The sequence below is a fragment of the Nematolebias whitei genome, chromosome 18 (assembly GCF_014905685.2).
Source record: "Nematolebias whitei isolate Nwh7 chromosome 18, NemWhi1, whole genome shotgun sequence".
Taxonomy (NCBI): domain Eukaryota; kingdom Metazoa; phylum Chordata; class Actinopteri; order Cyprinodontiformes; family Rivulidae; genus Nematolebias; species Nematolebias whitei.
The window spans coordinates 32,989,164-33,007,143 of NC_056515.1; the positions used below are offsets into that span (position 1 = coordinate 32,989,164).

The window sequence follows — 17,980 nt, forward strand, 5'->3', positions numbered from 1 at the left end:
AGGAACTTTAGGTAGGAGCTTTCTTTTAGAAACAAATATCTTATAAATGATGAACTAAACTATTGATAAAGACGTTGAATTAATAATCAAATGTACGACTTCTAACCCCAACTTTCAATTTTAACCCAAGTATATAAAATCATCTTACCAAGTGTAAAGTTTAACAGTTTAGACGAAACATTTCAACAAAAAGGAACCGTCCTGACTTAACTTTGCTGGGCATAAGCAAGATGCTGAATCTGTGTGAAGGCTGTTTTTCGTCTACATGACTCCGTTTCCCGGAGAGATTTTGGAAACTCTCATGAAAAATTTAACAAGAATCAATACCAGTATTTATTTACTGTACACCCAGCTGGAACGCTCTTTATGCTGACATATCATTCAGTCACTGAGAGGTGGAGTGCTTTTGAACTTTAAAGTGCTTGGCCAGAACCTCGTCAGCAACGCCTGTCCCAGAACTCAAACTAATTGACCCAGACCACACCTACAGTAAACTCTGGGTCAGCTAAAGGAAGAGTTTGTTTTAAACTCTGCCAGATAGATTGTTTTATATCTACCCATTTTTCTCTTGTGTGGTTTCTTTTGTTTTGTTGTGTGTGCAAGTCTCTTAAACAGTTTAGCCTGTTATTTTGTAACCGTTCAATCATTTTTTTTTTACTGCAACCCATCTTTTGGACCACCTGGCATGAACGCAAATTCTAAAAGCACCATCATCATCACACTGACAGTTGTTTTAGTTTTATTAGTAAATGTTGGAGGCTTGCCGTCCTGATATTAATCATGTAATAAAAAATATATGAGTTCTTGATTAAGGAGCTAACGCAGAACCTAATATTCTAAAGTGCTGATGAGGTGCAAGTCCAGAAAGCTGTTATATGTTGGACATCAACTCACTTGTTACACATTGAATCATACTGAACATAGATGTACACAAGATTCTTTATTTAATTTTGTTGTTGTTTTGATAAAATCCTGTTAGCTCTGGATTTTAAGTACAGTTTTAACAAGTTTCTAATGTCCTGTTTCTTCAACTACAAAAACACTAAGGAATGATAGGTATAGACGGCAAATATTTATTTGATGGTTTTTGTTAATCTTTTTAAAATTATTATTGAGTTTCTTTTTTAATATGCTGTTTCTATCTCTGCACATTTTTATCCGAGAAGTAGTTTTTTTGTCCCATGTTTTGAGTTTGGGTTAAGCAAAAAAACAAAAGATTTGAGGGCAAAAATTACCAACAGTTGATGTGAGAAGCATGAAAAGTTATAATAACAAATGTTTTTCAGGAGAAAAAGTTTTTCTTTCTTTTGGATTTTATCATTCAAGTTTGATAAGTGGTGATTAAAAAATATAGATAATAATAAAAAATAAAAAAAAGATTTGCCAGACTTTGTGTAACCTTGAGGAAATTAATAGTTCTGATATTGGCAAAATAAATGAATGCCTTTCTCAAATAATTACCAACCACTTTTGAAAAAACTGTTTGCAGCCCAAGACAAAACTGAATTAATGTAATCAACACAATAAATGAGTTAGTTATTTCTACTTGTATAGAAAATCCTGTCAAGGCTATGACCTGATTTTGGCATGTTATAAAAGCAACTTTAAATTTGAAAACGGTAACAACATGCTTGTTTGGGTATACTGTATGTACCCTGGTATCCATCCTGGTATATTAGTCTGGTTTGTGTTTAACTGGAGATCTGATTAGAGAGCACTTCCAGTGATATTTTATGTCAACTTTTATTTTTCTGTTTGAAAAAAAAAATTGTAGCTGTGAGCTGTCGCTTCCTCTAACTTCTCCTTCCCACTATTGCAGTCTTGAAGTAAATAGCACTAATTATCTGCTCTCACTGCATCAGAAAATTAAAAAAAACAATTAATAATTAGATGTATGAACTGACCTAAAGTGGGCTCGCTCCTCTATGGGCAGCACAGTTTGAGGCGCACATCAGCTTTTGCTTTTCTTCTTTTTATAGGCTGCAAAAATAAAGTCTGATCATTTAATAAATACAGTTCTAAATTATTTTTTTCAGCTTTTTTATTATAAACTTTAAAATTAACTTTAACAGCAAACAATTAAAACAAGAAATGCATTGTTTTAACCCAATGTGTGTTTTTTGGCGTACGTTTGAATTTTTTGAAAACAAGAAAAGAGTCTTGTTCACAATGATGCTGTTTTTTTTCCAAACTTATCTTTTTATTTATAAGTTTTAAAAAATGTCATTCAAAACAAAAAGGTTTTAAAAAAGGTTTTCATCCACTCAGAAATGCAGAAATCAAAACTCTGTAGTAAACACACCAGACCTGTATGTGAAACTTTATCGCGGCAACAAAAATGCATCAGAAACAGGAAGAAGTACATGGAGCATGCACATAAAGCCCAAAATGCTGGGTAGGAACCTTAAACACAACACAAAGAAAAAGTCAAAAGTGAATACAAGAGCAAAAAAACAAATATTTTACATGGTTTGGCGACATTATTCTTTGTGTCACACTGAAATACTAAACTTTCCCTCTTTTTCTAATTTTTGTAAAGTACACAATGTATATTTTTTCTGCAACTTTGCTTTTTAGTATTGTTAAAAATAACAAAAAGTAATAAAAAAAATTTGGGGGCTTTAATAGTTTGTGTAAAACAAAGTAATTTTGCTCTGCTCTAAGGTCACATTATTGCTCATCAGCATTGCAAATAGTAAATGGACTGTACTTACATTGCACCTTTCTCACCAACCAGGCTACTCAAAGCACTTTACAACACAATCCGTGCCCTCATTTATCCATCCACACACACATTCATACAACACTAATGCATCTCTACAAAACCAATCTAAAAGAAAAATCAACTTATAGTCTAATCAGTGCTTTAGATTACATTCATACACCAATGGGACACTTCAGAGGCAATGAGAGGTTCATTGTCTTGCCCTGGGGCTCTTTGACATGGGACTGTATACTGGTGGAATTGAACCTCAGACACTGTTGTTGGAGGTTGACCGCTCTAATCACTGAACCACAGCCACCCTTGTCTGCTCATTGAAGACAAAATGATAAATATGGACATAAGTCAGACCTTTGGGGTAGTTTATGCTCTAATTGTGTAAAATGAGCTCTATTTCTGTTGTTTCTCTCCCAGGACTGGCTGAGTAAATTCGGCTACCTCCCTCCTCCCGACCCAGTCACCGGCCAGCTGCAGACCAAGGAGGCTCTGACCAAGGCCATCAAAGCCATGCAGAAGTTTGGAGGGTTGAAGGAAACCGGAGTCTTGGGTATGTGGCGCAGAAGGCAGTAGCACTGTGACTTTACTGTATCAAACCAGAGAAGAAAGTATCTGCATTAAAATATAATGAAATGCTCCCAACACAAACACAGAGAGTGATATCAGAAAGACCTAAATCAATATCACCGAGACACAACACTGAGAGGTAATATTTATTTCACACTTATTTATCGGGTAGTATTATACTGCACAGCTGTCTACCCACCAAAAGACACCTTGGAAACATAAATCACACTTTCTGTCACACACAGAGAAAGGAATGACAATACCTCTATGGGCCTACTGTATGTGATTGATGATGCTTGCATGTGAGAAACAGAACAGTGTATTGATTAGTGTGTGTTCCATTCTCTCTCGTGCACCACACTCATAATTTCCTGCAGTTCATGTTGGCAGTGTCTTACTCGCATGCACCACTATCCTCCTCTGCAATCAGCATCACTCTTTATCTCACATGCGTGACAACAGAAAGTAGAGCGCAACGCCATGTGTGAGTAATTTTACAGGAGTTGCGTGTTTGCGAGCAAATGAGTTGCACTGGTTGGTCCAAACCTCCTGCATGCAAATATACTATACAAGTGACCATTTTTAAACAGATATTGACCTACTGTAGATGCTTAGATTAGGTTTCCTTATAATGTGTATTTGTGTGTCGTCTAATTTATTTTGTATGAAATAAATTATAGTTGTTCTTATAGCAGTTTCATTGAATTAACTTGCACCTAAATTATCTCTCCTCACTTGTTTTGTCCTTCAGACCCAGCCACACTCGGTCTAATGAAAACACCCAGATGTTCTCTGCCAGATGTCTCCGACGCAGACGTGACGACGGGGCGCAGGAAACGAAGCCTGAACCCGCAGAATAAATGGAATAAAAGGCATCTCTCCTGGAGGTAAGAGAAATTAAGATGTGCTAAACATGTCTAAAAATAGACATAAAGCAGTATCCTCCACCTGCAGACACTGAATTATCCTGGGACTGGAGTTAGCTCTTGTCTTGATCACTTGCTCAGGCTTTTTACAGTGGCAAGCATCTTGCTGATGTGAGGCGACCAGCAAACAAGCTATCACTCATGTTCGTGCTCATTTTCATCCTAGAATGCACAAGTAGCCTCATTCAGGCATCCCCGAACATAAAAATAAGTTCTGCAGGTAAATAATCCCACTGCTTCAAAACTTCTTTTTTTTATTTTTATTACCATGCTGTGTTTTTATTGTCGTGTACCGCCAAATGGACCAGGGGACACATTTGAATGCATCTTTCAGGAAGTAGTCATTGGATGTGCAGTACATCTATAATTAATTGACATTTGAAGTGAACTCACATCAAGATGGCCACCACAACTAATGGACCTTTGCCAACACAAAAAGAGCTAAAACATACACAAACTGTGTACATTCAGGTAAAGTAGGTGTTGTTGTACTTGAGAGTCAACCTGAACACGTACTTCAAGCGTCAACACAACCCGTGAGATGTGGTTGTAACCGATGGATGTGGCAGCCATCTTGTAGTTATACTTTGTCAGGAAACATAGTGAGCAATATGAATTCCTTGATTCCTTGGCCTTCAATTTAAACAATATTTTTATCTTGTCTTAGAAACAAATACATTGTTGTCAGCAGATGCTATTTCTTATACAGTCATCTTCAGTACTTTGAAAACTTTACCACTGATAATTCAGATCCTTTGAAATGGAGTTCTGTGGAACGTTTGTGGACAATTATTACCTTGCCTCTTGTAGATGGTTCTTTGAACAACTTTCTTTTGGGGGTGGGGATTATTTCTGGCATAGTGATGGGCCATTTTGAGAAGGACCAAGGGAAAAATGTCTTAAAACTGTTGCAATCTCAAAAGCTTTAAGGTGGTTTGGGGAAACACTTCTTTAAGAACCTTTAGATCACCAATAGTTTCATTTTATACACCTATTCCAGCAGAAATAATATGATGATGTTGCAAGAAGTGATGCACGGGGAGTGCTACAGCTCTATGTTGCAGCCACTACTTGCTCGATCAAACAACAATTTTAAAAAATAGCAATTAACTCATCAATCTGATCAGAATTAAACTCTTTTACCTAAAAGTCAGACCATTCAAAGAGCTATTTGCAGGATGTGAGATATTAGTTTGCTCATAACCTTTCCAAAAAACCCCATTTCAGAAAATCTGTACTATCTTTTTAAAACGTCAAGAGTACTCCTTCAAAAGAAATGTGACTATTTGGAACAGAAAAGGTTAGAAAAATACACTGTTAAATTGAAGAACAGCATGTTTGCAACAGGTAGACAAAAAAAAACTACCTACTTCAGATAAAATGTATTCAGTTCATTTGACAAGACTCAAGAATTCAAACAAATAAATAACCAAATACAATATAACTATGTTTTAATACTATAATAAGTAGAAAATATAACCCCTCAGGTGATTACATCAGTCAGTACATTATCCGTGGAATTATAGAAAACAGGTTTTAAAGAGTCGAGCTTTTTATTTATTTTTTTGCTCCATCTTCATAAAAAATGATAATTACTGGTAGATAGTCTTTGTGGAAAATATCCAGCTGGTTACCAATCCATCCATCCATCCATCCATCCATCCATCCATTATCTTTCCCCGCTTCTTCCATTTTGGGTCACGGGGGTCACCGGTGCCCATGTCCAGCAATCACGGTATGAGGGGCAGGGTAAACCCTGGACGGGTTGCAAGTCCATCACAGGGCCTCATAGAGACAAACGAGACAAACAACCATTCACTCTCTCACTCACACCTTGGGACATTTTAGAGTAACCAATCAGCCTAATATGCATGTTTTTGGTTTTTGGGAGGAAACTGGAGTACCTGGAGAAAACCCACACATGCATGGAGAGAACATGCAAACTCCACCCAGAAAGGCCCCTCAGACTGGGATTTGAACCAGAGTAACCTGCTTTCTGAGAGGCAACAGCTCTACCAGTTGCACCACCGTGCTGCTCCCGGCTGGTTACATTTAACATAAAAAAAGCAAGAAATTAAAAGGTATATTTGGATAAATCAATAGAAAATGGAGAAAATGTCTAAAGTCAATGTGAACTCAAATGACAAGTAGTCAGGGTTTGTACTGTTCGTGCACAATGGAAGATGCTGAAGGTATTTTGGGTGATTGCGTTATTCCTCTAGTGTGCCTCCTAGTGGAATCCTTCACATCTTTGGAGCATTTGTAAGTAATTGAGCAATAAGGCTCAAGATGCAGTCGATTGTGTATGCAAATTTGTCCTCAAATAGAAACTAAATGCACGTTGTGGTTTTAAAAGTGATACACGGTGAGGTCTACAGAATGGTGGCATGCAAGATGATTACCATAAATGGTATCAGGGGTGTTTTTGCAAGTAGATGATCTGCTGCAATGTGGTGTTTCTGCCAGTTTGTGTAATCTCTGTCTGTCCAAAATCAGTGCAGGAGACACAAACAGAGGCGCTGGGAAGCAAATGTACACATCTGAGGGGGAAAAAAATCTACAAAACTTTTGTTGTACTTATGCACATCCACAAAGAGGAACATGGAAATACAAATACACCCACACATAGTTTCTGTAGAGGAGACAGGGCTTCTCAGACAGCCACAACTTTTGATCAGATCTGCAACACCTTCAGAAAATCGGATGTTCAGATGGTGTTTATGAAGACAGTGTTTGCTTTGCATAGCATTTACCAGTGTTTGTTCAAGACGCATAAATTAGAGAACTCTGTTAGTAGTTGTTTAAAAAGAGATTAACCCTAATACTGAGGTCTCAGGGGTCATTTTCACCCAAGAGCAGCAGTAGGGTTCAAATAATGACACTTCATTGTATATTGAAGTGGATGGTACAAGTTGGTGATGAAGTTACTCCACCATCATAACAGCAAAATTCACCAAACAGGATTTAATTTAAAAATAATACAATCAAAATGATTAGATTTTTGTTGAAATGGCAAAAACTTTCTATATTTCAGTATTGACCGCATAAGTAACTTTCAAAATGCGTTTGACACTGTGATAAAAACATAATGCTAAATATTTGTGTAGCAAAAAGTAACTTAAAATAAACTTTAGGCAAGGTATCATTGTAAAGAGGAGGAAAATCAAATACAGATGCAACTGATAAGTTATTTTTCCTCATGTGTGCTTGTTTTCATGTTTCTGACTACTACAATTATCTTGTGGACCTCTGAGCAGATTTTAATGAAACTTTCAACCCATTTAAAGATGGCCCTCACAGTTAATCAATGTCAACACAAAATATATGTAACTTGGTCAATTTTCAGATACTGAGCCAATATTTGATGTGCTGGTGGCTGGAAATCATTCACATCACATACAGTGTGGCATCTGGTAACATCTTGATGTTAAAAGATCATCATCGTCTTCTTCTTGCAGCTTTTCCTTCTTCAGGGGTCACCACAGTGAGTCATTCTCCTCCATCTCACTCTGTCCTCTCCATCCTCTGTCTTCACTCCAACTACCTTCATGTCCTCTGTAACTGCATCCATATATCTCCTCTTTGTCCTTACTCTGTCTTTTTCCTGGCAGCTGCATTTCTATCATCCTTCTACCAATATACCCACTGTCCCTCCTCTGGACATGTCCAAACCATCTCAGTCTGGTCTCTCTAACTTTATCTCCCAGTCCTTCAACCTGTGCTGTACCTCTGATGATCTCATTCCTAATCGTATCCATCCTTGTCACTCCTAAGGAGAACCTCAACATCTTCATTTCTACCACTTCCAGTTCTTTCTCCTGTGTTTTTGTCCATGTCTCTGTCTCCAGACAATAAAACATAGCTGGTCTCACCACTGTCTTGAAAACTTTTCCTTTGACCTTTGTTGACACCCTTTTGTCGCAAATCACTCCTGAAATTTGTCTCCATCCACTCCATCCTGCCTGGACTCTCTGTTTCACCTCTTTACCAAACTCCCCATTTTCCTGGACAGTGGACCCCAAGTACTTGAAGTCCTGCACCTTTGTGACCTCTGCTCCTTGTAGCCTCACTGTTCCACCCGCCTCCCTCTCATTCACACACATGTACTCTGTTGTACTACGGCTGACTTTCATTCCTCTTCTTTCAAATGCATACTTCCACCTCTCCAAGTTTTCTTCCACCTGTTCACTGTTCTCACCACAGATCACAATGTTATCTGCAAACATCATAGTCCACAGAGATTCCTGTCTGACCTCATCTGTTAGTCGGTCTATCACCAGAGCAAACAAGAAGGGGCTCAGAGCTGATCCTTGATGCACTCCCACATCCACCTTGAAGCTATCTATCAATCCTATGGTCAAAAGGTCACCATAAGCCATAAAAAGCTACTCTCCCACATTTCACACTCAAGTTTATCCATTTCTTGCATCCTAAACCAGACGTAGGCAAGATGTGGTTCAAGGGCCAAAAGTGGTCCTTTAACAATCTCTATCTGGCCACCAATATCCTTAACTGAAAAGAAAACTACTTACATAAAGTTTCTTAAGATCTGCATTTCATCAATACAAGTTATAAGTCTAAATTAAGCATCTTCAACAAAACATACAAAACATTTGGATTAAGTAAAAAAAGAAAGAACAGAAAAGTAATTAATGTTTTTGTGTTTCCAGAACTAGACTGAACCTGAATGACTCTAAAAATAAACATAACATTTTATTTACATATTTAATTTAACAAATGTGTTGTCACAAAAGCCAGTTTACAGAAAGTATGTCTTGTATCCTAAAGTTTATTGGGGAGACATGTTTTTAACAAACAAGCTAACTATGCTACAAGTAAAAGCCTGGAAAAAAAAAGTCATCCACATTATCAGTCTTTAAAAAGAGAGTCCAATTTTTCATGTGGCCCTTTGATTGTGTTGAATAATTCCATTCGGCCTTCTGGAGAAAAAAAAGGTTATCCAATCCTGTCCTAAACTGAACCATGGTCTACAAAAATATTGTGTCAAAGAGAAGCTGAAGCTTTGCGACTACACATCGACACTAAAGACTTATTTCTCATGGCATTTTACAAAGGAATGGTGGAGAAAAATGTGATTTTCAGGGCGGGCCAAATGTCAAACTAACAGAGACAAATCTCCTAAAAAGAGCCGAGATAACCTACCGAAGGTGCGTCTGGTCGGAGGACGCAGAGAAATGCTTCCCCTGCAGCATGGCGATGCTACATTAGGCTGTTATATTGTGGATCATTAGCCTGAAGCCAATCTTCTGCAATCTGCAGTTACCAATAAAATTCCCATGCCTTCACACTTCAATTAACATGTGCACTTTTATAAAAGTAATGCAACCACATATTTAGACTCTTCATAATGGAAATAAAAAAATGACACGAGTTATAGAGCATAATGGAACTGCAGAGGATGCAATCCAGTAGCATAATGCCCAACAGCACAGATGAATAAGCCTAGTTGTTATAAGCTTTATTTTAGCCTGCCCAACCCCATGTAGATGCAACAAGCCAAGGAGAGATGAGATGAGGAGACTAAGCTCTAAGGTAAGACAGAGGGAAACCAGAATCAAGCAGTGAGAAAGCAGGACATCAGGGCGCTGGAGGATTGAAGAAGCAGGTCGATGAGCAGGAACCTTCAGCTGACTGGGAGGTTGTTGGAGCAGTACGCTGAGAGAGCATCGAAAGGCACGGCAGAAAATAAAAAGAGGATAAATATCATATGGTTGGAGAAGTAAAGTTTAATTCTGACCAAACTGATGAGCTAATAAGGCGGGACCAGAACTAAAGTGAATTACTGCTGTTTTAAAGTACCTCTAATCTCAAAAATGATATGTGGTTTGTGCAAACAAGTTTATAAACTTACATTGTTGTCAGTTTCACAGTAGAGTTATTCTGGCTGAAATATCCTGATAATCCTGACATAACTGAACCAGACTGTGCTAGAAGTGCCACAGCTAGCTGATGCTGCTGTTAGCACATGCAAACAACCATCCAATGTAAATAACTTTGTAATGTCACACTGACAGCATTGCAAAGGATTATAAAATAGCATAAATAACTATCCGGTTTTGAGATACAGTAGAAGTTGTTTTAAAGAGATAGCCTAGGGTCCATTTAAGAAGGCGTCAATCTACTTTGGTCGTGGTGCCACTTGGACTAGCCATAAATCCGATCCGAATTAAACCTTTTTTTTTTAAATACATCTAAACTGAGACTGCTCAAAGTGCTATCTGTAACAGGTGAGATAATATTTGCCCATAATTTGTCCTCCAGACCACCAATTCAAATTATTGACATTATATTTCATGCTCTGTTGCACAGAGGTGCTGTCGTTTTTGGTTTTAAATCTTTTTCATTTATTTTTTTTTTCATTAAGTTGGTAAAATTACTAGAAACTTATTTTTCAACTAGCCTGATGCATGCTCAATAATCTAAAAATCATCTGACTTTCATTCCTCTTCTTTCAAGTGCATACCTCCACCTCTCCAAGTTCTCTTCCACCTGTTCCCTGTTCTCAACACAGATCACAATGTCATCTGCAAACATAGTCCATGGGGATTCATGCCTGACCTCAACTGTCAAACTGATTTGCTTACAAAAGCATTAAAAGCTAAATAAATTTAAAAAAAATGTTTTTTGCTTTTTGTTTTTTGTTTGTTTGTTTTCAGGTTCGGGCTTGCGATTACAATTAATTAGTCAGGTCTGGTTGGGCTCGGAACAAAACCTATGGGCTCGGGCCAAGCCGGGTTGGATTTTTTAGGCCAGAATGCAACTGAGGCTGAAAGGTCTAAAAACTCCCCAGGGGTATTCTAACTTATAAACAATGGAGATAAAATACTTTTTTTCAGTAGTCTTTATTTTGATCATCATGAAATCTGGTCTTAAAAGTCCGGGATGTTAGAAGACTTTTTATCAATCTTAGCATGTCCTTGATTCCATTTTTTTTATAATTAGATTTACACTTTAATCTGTTTGCAGTTTGCACATTTTTTAAAATTGAAAATTAGACGAAAAAAAACTACAAAACTGCTTGTTAACTTTATGAAAGGGCAAACGTTTGTAAGGTCAAACAGTAGAAGGATTTTGAAACAGAGTCACTGGAATTGCAACTTTAAGAACAATGAAAAACAAAAGAACCAGGTTCTTAACTTCACCAGCAACTCTCCAGTTGTGTCTAATCTTAAAGAATTAAACCAGCCTAAAGTTAGAAATCACTGCCTTTTCAGTCAGTTTATTCTTTTTGAATCTGTGAACTTTATCTATAGTTTGAGTCTGTTTTCTATTTCTAAACACTGTGTGCATCATAATTGATTTTTAATCAGACTAGGTAGCCTTGACGTTCAGTCTTCCAGGTTTTTATGAGCCACATCCATTCTTTGTGTTTATTGTCCATGACTGCTGTCACAGGTTTTATGTTTAAAGCTGCCTCTGTTTCATAGGTATTAAATAAACACTGTAATAATTCACTTGATCGTTATTCAGTTTATTTGGCAGCTTTTGGGTGCTTTCAGTAATATTCCACCACTTAACTGGGCCTCAAATGAGAGGGGTTTGACATTTAATTCACTTTTAAAAAGTTACAATAAATGGGGCGCTTTGTCCTTCATTAGGTCCTTCCAGAGCAGATACGGTTGGATAGTAAAAGACACGAAACGTCCTTTATACCAAAAAAACATATATAAATGGCTGAGAGAGGACAAATGCAAAAGGTCAAAATGAAAGGTTTAAGGACAGAGAAAGAAAGTTTGGACATCCATAACTTTCAGGAAATAAAAGTCTAGAAAACCTTGAAGCAATACTTATCTCCCACCCCTGTCCAAACCAACGTTTTAGCTGTTTTTGTCCAAGTTTGAAAATATTAAGTATCATATTTGTCACCATATAAGTCACACGTCTTTGCATAAATTTGCAAGTCCTGCGACTTATACACCAAAGTGACTAATACCCCCCCCCCCTTTTATAACCCAATTTTTGGCTGAGATCTGACAATTTCATTTGTTCTGACATGAAAAATATTCAATATGAACATTTGCAGCCACTAGTTGTTGAAAGAACTTTACTGTTAACCGAATCACACTGTAGAGGTATTTCTTTTTCAACTTTGGTGTCTTGTTTTTTAGTTTTTTAGTTGTATTCTTAATATGTTTTTTTTATTATGTTAGTAGTATTTCTTAATATGGTTTTAGTATTTTTGCTGCTTGCTTTGATATTTCTTGTTGTTTTGGCGAGTCGAGACATTTCTTCTGGTCCTAAGCATTTCATTGCATTGTTGACCTTGTGTTGATTTTGAATAATGACAAATAACCATAACCTGAGCCTAGAGGGTCAACAAGCAATATGGCAAGCCAAGTGTCTCATTAATAGGTAAAGGTGGCTATTAATGAGATGCTTGGCTTGCCATACCGGCCACTTTCGTCTCGTTCCGGATCTCCTGGTGCAAACGTCAAATCAGTATTTCGCTGCGCCACCCAGGCGAAATGCAGCTGATCTGACCGTCAAAGTGCATTTATTAAGGAAAAGTTCAACTGAGACACACCTTTGCTATAATTTCAAACAAACAAATAATTGTTTTTAAGTGTTAATCTTGTTCAATTCTTGTTAAAGTCCTCCAGTGCATCGATTTTTGGCACAACACCGGCCCACGTTTCCGGGTTGTCAGCGGTGACGCATAATAGATTCGACTTGTACGGCGAAGCAACTTATTTAAGTTTTTTTTCCACTTTATTAGACATATTTGGACTGATGCAACTTACCTGTATACTGCGGTGCGACGTGTACGGCGGAAAGTACGGTATGTGCAGCCTCATGGGATATTGCTTGAATGATCTTTTAACCCTTGGTGTATGTTGTGGTTGCCCCTCAGCTACTACCACACCGAAGTTTTCAAAATGCACAAAGATTTAGCTGTTTGTGTGTAGACAGTTAACTTTGGTGGCCAACTTGAAATGGTTTGACTCCTAAGTTTATTTGGTTGTAGATGGACATGCAATGATCAAATGAGCACACACAATTGCAACTCGTATTTATCATCTTTCTTCCATTTGTCCCTTCCTCAGTCCCATCAGCTTCTAACAACAACACCCTCATTCCTCTTCATTCCATTTCCCCCTCTTCTCCCCTCTGTTTTCCAGTTAAGCTCCACAGTAAAAGACCCACTGTCTGTCCTGGCCTGCCGGCTCAGTAGTGTCAGGGTGTTCTTTGGTGTAAGCAGTTCTTTATGAAGGTATTAAATGTGATTGATGTAGAAGCGTCTGACAGCACATTCTGTTCTCAGATATTTATTTGTAAGTCAATGATGCGCGCTCTTGAAGCCCTGTTGCTGCTGAACGGCCCTCCAGCCACCGAGCTGCTGACGCCTCCCTGCTTTACGCTGCAGCCAAAATCTTCTGCTTCTGCACTTTTTTTTTTTTTCATCATTTTGTCAACCAAACCGTGCTTACTAATGGGCTTATCGGTCCATTACTGCTTTCAAACCGTGATAAGAAAGTGTAAAGAAACATCGACATTTATGCTGCAGTCACAAAACCATCATCTTAATCCACATCAAAGCTGATTTGGGAAAAGCATCCGTTAATTCAACTTGTGCTTCTGTTGCTGCTATTAAAAACTTAAGTACAACTTTGGTTTAGGTTGTTGTTTCTTTTCCAGGAAGCTGAAACCATTACGCTCGATGCTAAAGTTAAAGTCTAACGAGCTAGGATGCACAAACGTTCGGCTTTGACCTCGTATCCCCCCATGTGGTAAACTAGAGCGGATAGTAGGGAGTGATGATGGCAACTCCCCCTCAGGGGGAGAGTGGATTCTTTACAAATGGATGTGAGAATTGAAGTGGGGCTTAATTAGCAGCAGTCGCAGCAGTTGTGGTAAGTGTTGGCGTGGCTCTGAGGTCATGCTTCAAGTCATGTAACACCAGACGCACAAGAAAAATGGAAGCTCGCTAACAGCTTAAAATAAAAGAGTGAGGTATCTGGGAATATGGTCTTTAATTTCTCTCTTTTGGGGGGGAGGAAAACAAGGTCAATGCTGCTGTGGTTTCTGCATACTAAATATAAAGCTGTGGATGTTGGGCTGCAGTCAGTTGAATTTAAAGGACGTACACCAACTAAAGGAACTGATCCTTTAAGGTCCTTTAAAGCTGACAATTATGTTTTATGAACGTTGTGTTTAATTAACGGAAAAACAAAATTAAAAGCCATAAAAACCATTAAATAAGGTTTTGCAGAGGATTACGTGGTACAATGTTCTTGGCCAGATGCACAGTCAGATTTCCAATAACTGGAGGTTGTTTGGCAGAGAATGACAGTAAAGCAGAAAACCCCAAACTCCGAGGAGCTTTGATGGAAGTGCTGCATTGAAGGAGTGTGGCACTGAAAAGAGGAAATAAATATAGCAGCAAACCTCAGTGGATTGCCTGAGCATCAAAGCTGTATCTTCATCAGACAACAAGAACTTAAAGTGCATTTGAAAGTGTATTTATTAAGATGAAGCTGGAGTCTAAAAAGTAATTATTGTTGACATTTGATTTGTCATTTTTTTCATGATTAATCGTGTATTTTCAGTCATTTTTAAACTGAAGCATATTTGTAACTTTGATTCTTTGATTGTTATGAGTCTTTGTGTCATTTTTGTCACATTTAAAGTTTTAATATGTCAGTACTTATTAAAACATAATTTGTTCCTGATCAGGTGACTGGTAGAGCTGCTGCCTCTCAGCGAGCAGGTCCCTGGTTCAAATCCCAGTCCAGGGGCCTTTCTGGGTGGAGTTTGCATGTTCTCTCCGTGCATGCGTGGGTTTCCTCCGGGTACTCCGGTTTCCTCCCACAGACCAAACACATGCATGTTAGGCTGATTGGTAACTCTAAATTGTCCCTAGGTGTGTGAGAGAGTAAATGGTTGTTTGTCTCGTTTGTCTCTATGTGTCCCTGTGATGGACTTGCGACCTGTCCAGGGTGTACTCCGCCCCTCGCACAGTGATTGCTGGACATGGGCACCGGCGACCCCCGTGACCCAAAATAGAAGAAGCGAGTAAAAGATAATGGATGGATGTTCCTGATCAGGTTTAGAAAATAAAAAGCAATATGAAATGAACATGATGTTACTGAGCGTTGTTTATTAATAACAACTGATCTCAAATGATAAAGTACATGGTTCCTAGTGACTCTGGAAATCAAGAAAAACCTGGAAAATAACATTTATGAATGGAAAAACTCAAGGAGTTTGGAAAAAAAAAATCACAAATTAGGGACAACTCAAGGAATTTGAACATTGTTCTGCTGAATGAAAGATGATCTTTCTGAGAGATTTGCATGTTTCACCATATTTATGCCCTGTGACTTATACAGCAAAGCGACTTATGCCTACCCCCCCCCCACCCCCCCATATTTATAACCCATCTTTTGGCTGAGATCTGAAGATTTCATTCATTCTGACATGGAAAATATTTAACACTACCATTTTCAGTCGCTAGAAGGTGCTCGAGTAATATGGCAAGCCAAGTGTCTCATTAATTAGTAAACGTGGCTATTAATGAGACACTTGGTTTGCCACACCAAGTCACCTTCGGCACTGCCCGGGCAAAATGCAGCTAATTTGACCATTGAAGTGAAAAATATTAAGTAAAAGTTCAACTGAGACACATCTTTGCTATAATGTCAAGCAAACAAAATTATTTTTAGACGCTTATCTTGTTAAATTTCGAAAAAATGTGCAACGTTCCTCTTTCCTGATTTCCTCCCTCTGCGTGCTCTCGGAGCACCGAGGCAGCAAATACTTTTGAAATGCAGCTGATTTGACCATTAAAGTGCATTTATTAAGGAAACGTTAAACTGAGACGCACCTTTACTATAATTTTGAGCAAACAAATTATTGTTTTTAGGTGGTTATCTGGCTAAATTTCAAAGAAATGCACAGTGAGTTGTCCCTCTGGGCGCTCCCGCTTCCGTGAATCGACTTTTGAAATGCAGCTGATTTGACCATCAAAGTGCATTTATTAAGGAAAGGTTAGACTGAGACACACCTTTGCTATATTTTTGAGCCAAAATATAATTGTTTTTAAGTGTTAATCTTGTTAATTTCTTGTTAAAGTCCTTCCGTGCACGCTCCTTCGGCTACCATTTGGCAGCCAATCAATTTTTGGCACAACACCAGCCCTCTTTTCCGGGTTGTCAGCGGTGACGCATAACAAACGCAACGCGTCAGCAGTGACGCATAATAGATGCGACATATACGGCGAAGCAACTTATTTGTTTTTTTCCACTTTATTAGACTTATTTGGACTGATGTGACTTATAAGGTGGTGCGATGTGTACGGCAGAAAACACAATAAGTGCAATTGGAGACCATAATGTTGTTTTCAAGCAACGTCTCTACTGGACTAGAGACATCTGTTAAGATTCACTTGGTATTTAACTGATATGTTATTCTCACTTTATCTTACTTACTTTAAAGGAGCCACACTTGACAGCAGGACAATATTTTTAACTGATATTTACTTGCAAGGTCAGATTTTCAGGACAGGTTACACATAATTACAAGAAGTACCTGTACATGCATGAAGACCAGTCATGAGAATCGGCAAGGAGCAGTGTGTGAAGCTTGTTTTTATACTTTTATCAGTTCAGCCGAGCTCACAGTCTCAGAGGCGTCCTTGAAGCGACAGCTGCACCCTGCAGCCTCACCTCATCCAGCTTTCTCTGCTAACCCAAACATATGATACCGCGGCCGTTAAACATAAATGTCATGGACAGAGTTAGCATTCTCAGCCAGAGTAGTTAAAACACCCATAAACTTTGACCAAAAATTCCCTAACATATGTTATTTAATTATCGACAACCTTGGGTTTCTATCCTGAACAAGCCCCAGAGTTATTTGTTAAAGCATGTCCTGTCTAGAAGTTAATAAACATTATAAATGGAAAAAAAACATTCGGTTTTAGGTCCCAGATCGAAAGCAGAAAAAGTTTATCTCCAAAATGAAGGAAAGTCTTTACAATAAATAAAATTGTAAGCAAACAAAAGCACGAACTTTGGGGTCAACCAAAGGTAAAAAATTAAAACAAAAATTAAAAGTTGAATTTAAAAAAGCAAACAGATAACAGAAAATATTCATATAAATCCAGAGTACTATAATAATTAAAGTAATCGTAAAATACGAAGGAGGAAAACTAAAGTTTAGATTTTTTTTGTTCTCCTTTAACGTTTGTTCAGTCTTAACAAATTTTGAGGAAAAGAACAGATCATTAAATACATCCACTGCTATGGATCTAACGATGACAACCTGTTTAATCAGCTCCGACTGCAGTCGCTGTCTTGATTTTAAAATAATCAATGAGGCCGTTAAAATCACAGAGATTGACTGACACACCGGCAGGTTCATGATCTTTGAGGATAATCAAATTTAAAAGAGGCCCCGCAGAGACACTACGCTTTAATTCAAATATTGTCTCTGCGTGTGAGCGCCAGCAGTTCAGACTCTTCAGTTCATCTAAGATGCAGAGCAGGAGTGTTGTGACCTTGGTAGACTTACCTACAATTACGCGCACGCACACTTGCTTATGCGAGCAACATTTAGATGCGCAAACATGCTTGCAGCTGACAAAACCGCGCAGTCTGCATCTCCATCTTTCTCGCTCAAACACTCTCTCGAATACGCAGACAGACACAGTTGCCCACCCTCGTCTGTTTGAATTAGGACTAATCAGCAGGTGAATTGTCGGCGGAGGCTGAGCCATTTGCAGTGACCTTGTCTAACGGTGGTTAGC

General features: G+C 38.2%; 1 protein-coding gene across 1 annotated transcript in view; it reads left to right on the forward strand.

The window, feature by feature from the left end:
- The window catches only part of mmp17a (matrix metallopeptidase 17a), a 120,810-nt gene that overhangs the window by 70,640 nt on the left and 32,190 nt on the right, over positions 1-17,980 (forward strand). Inside the window, exons 2-3 of the mRNA XM_037692474.1 lie at positions 3,137-3,269; positions 4,038-4,173. Of these exons, the coding sequence (XP_037548402.1) occupies positions 3,137-3,269; positions 4,038-4,173 (269 nt within the window). The remainder of the gene's footprint in view (positions 1-3,136; positions 3,270-4,037; positions 4,174-17,980) is intronic.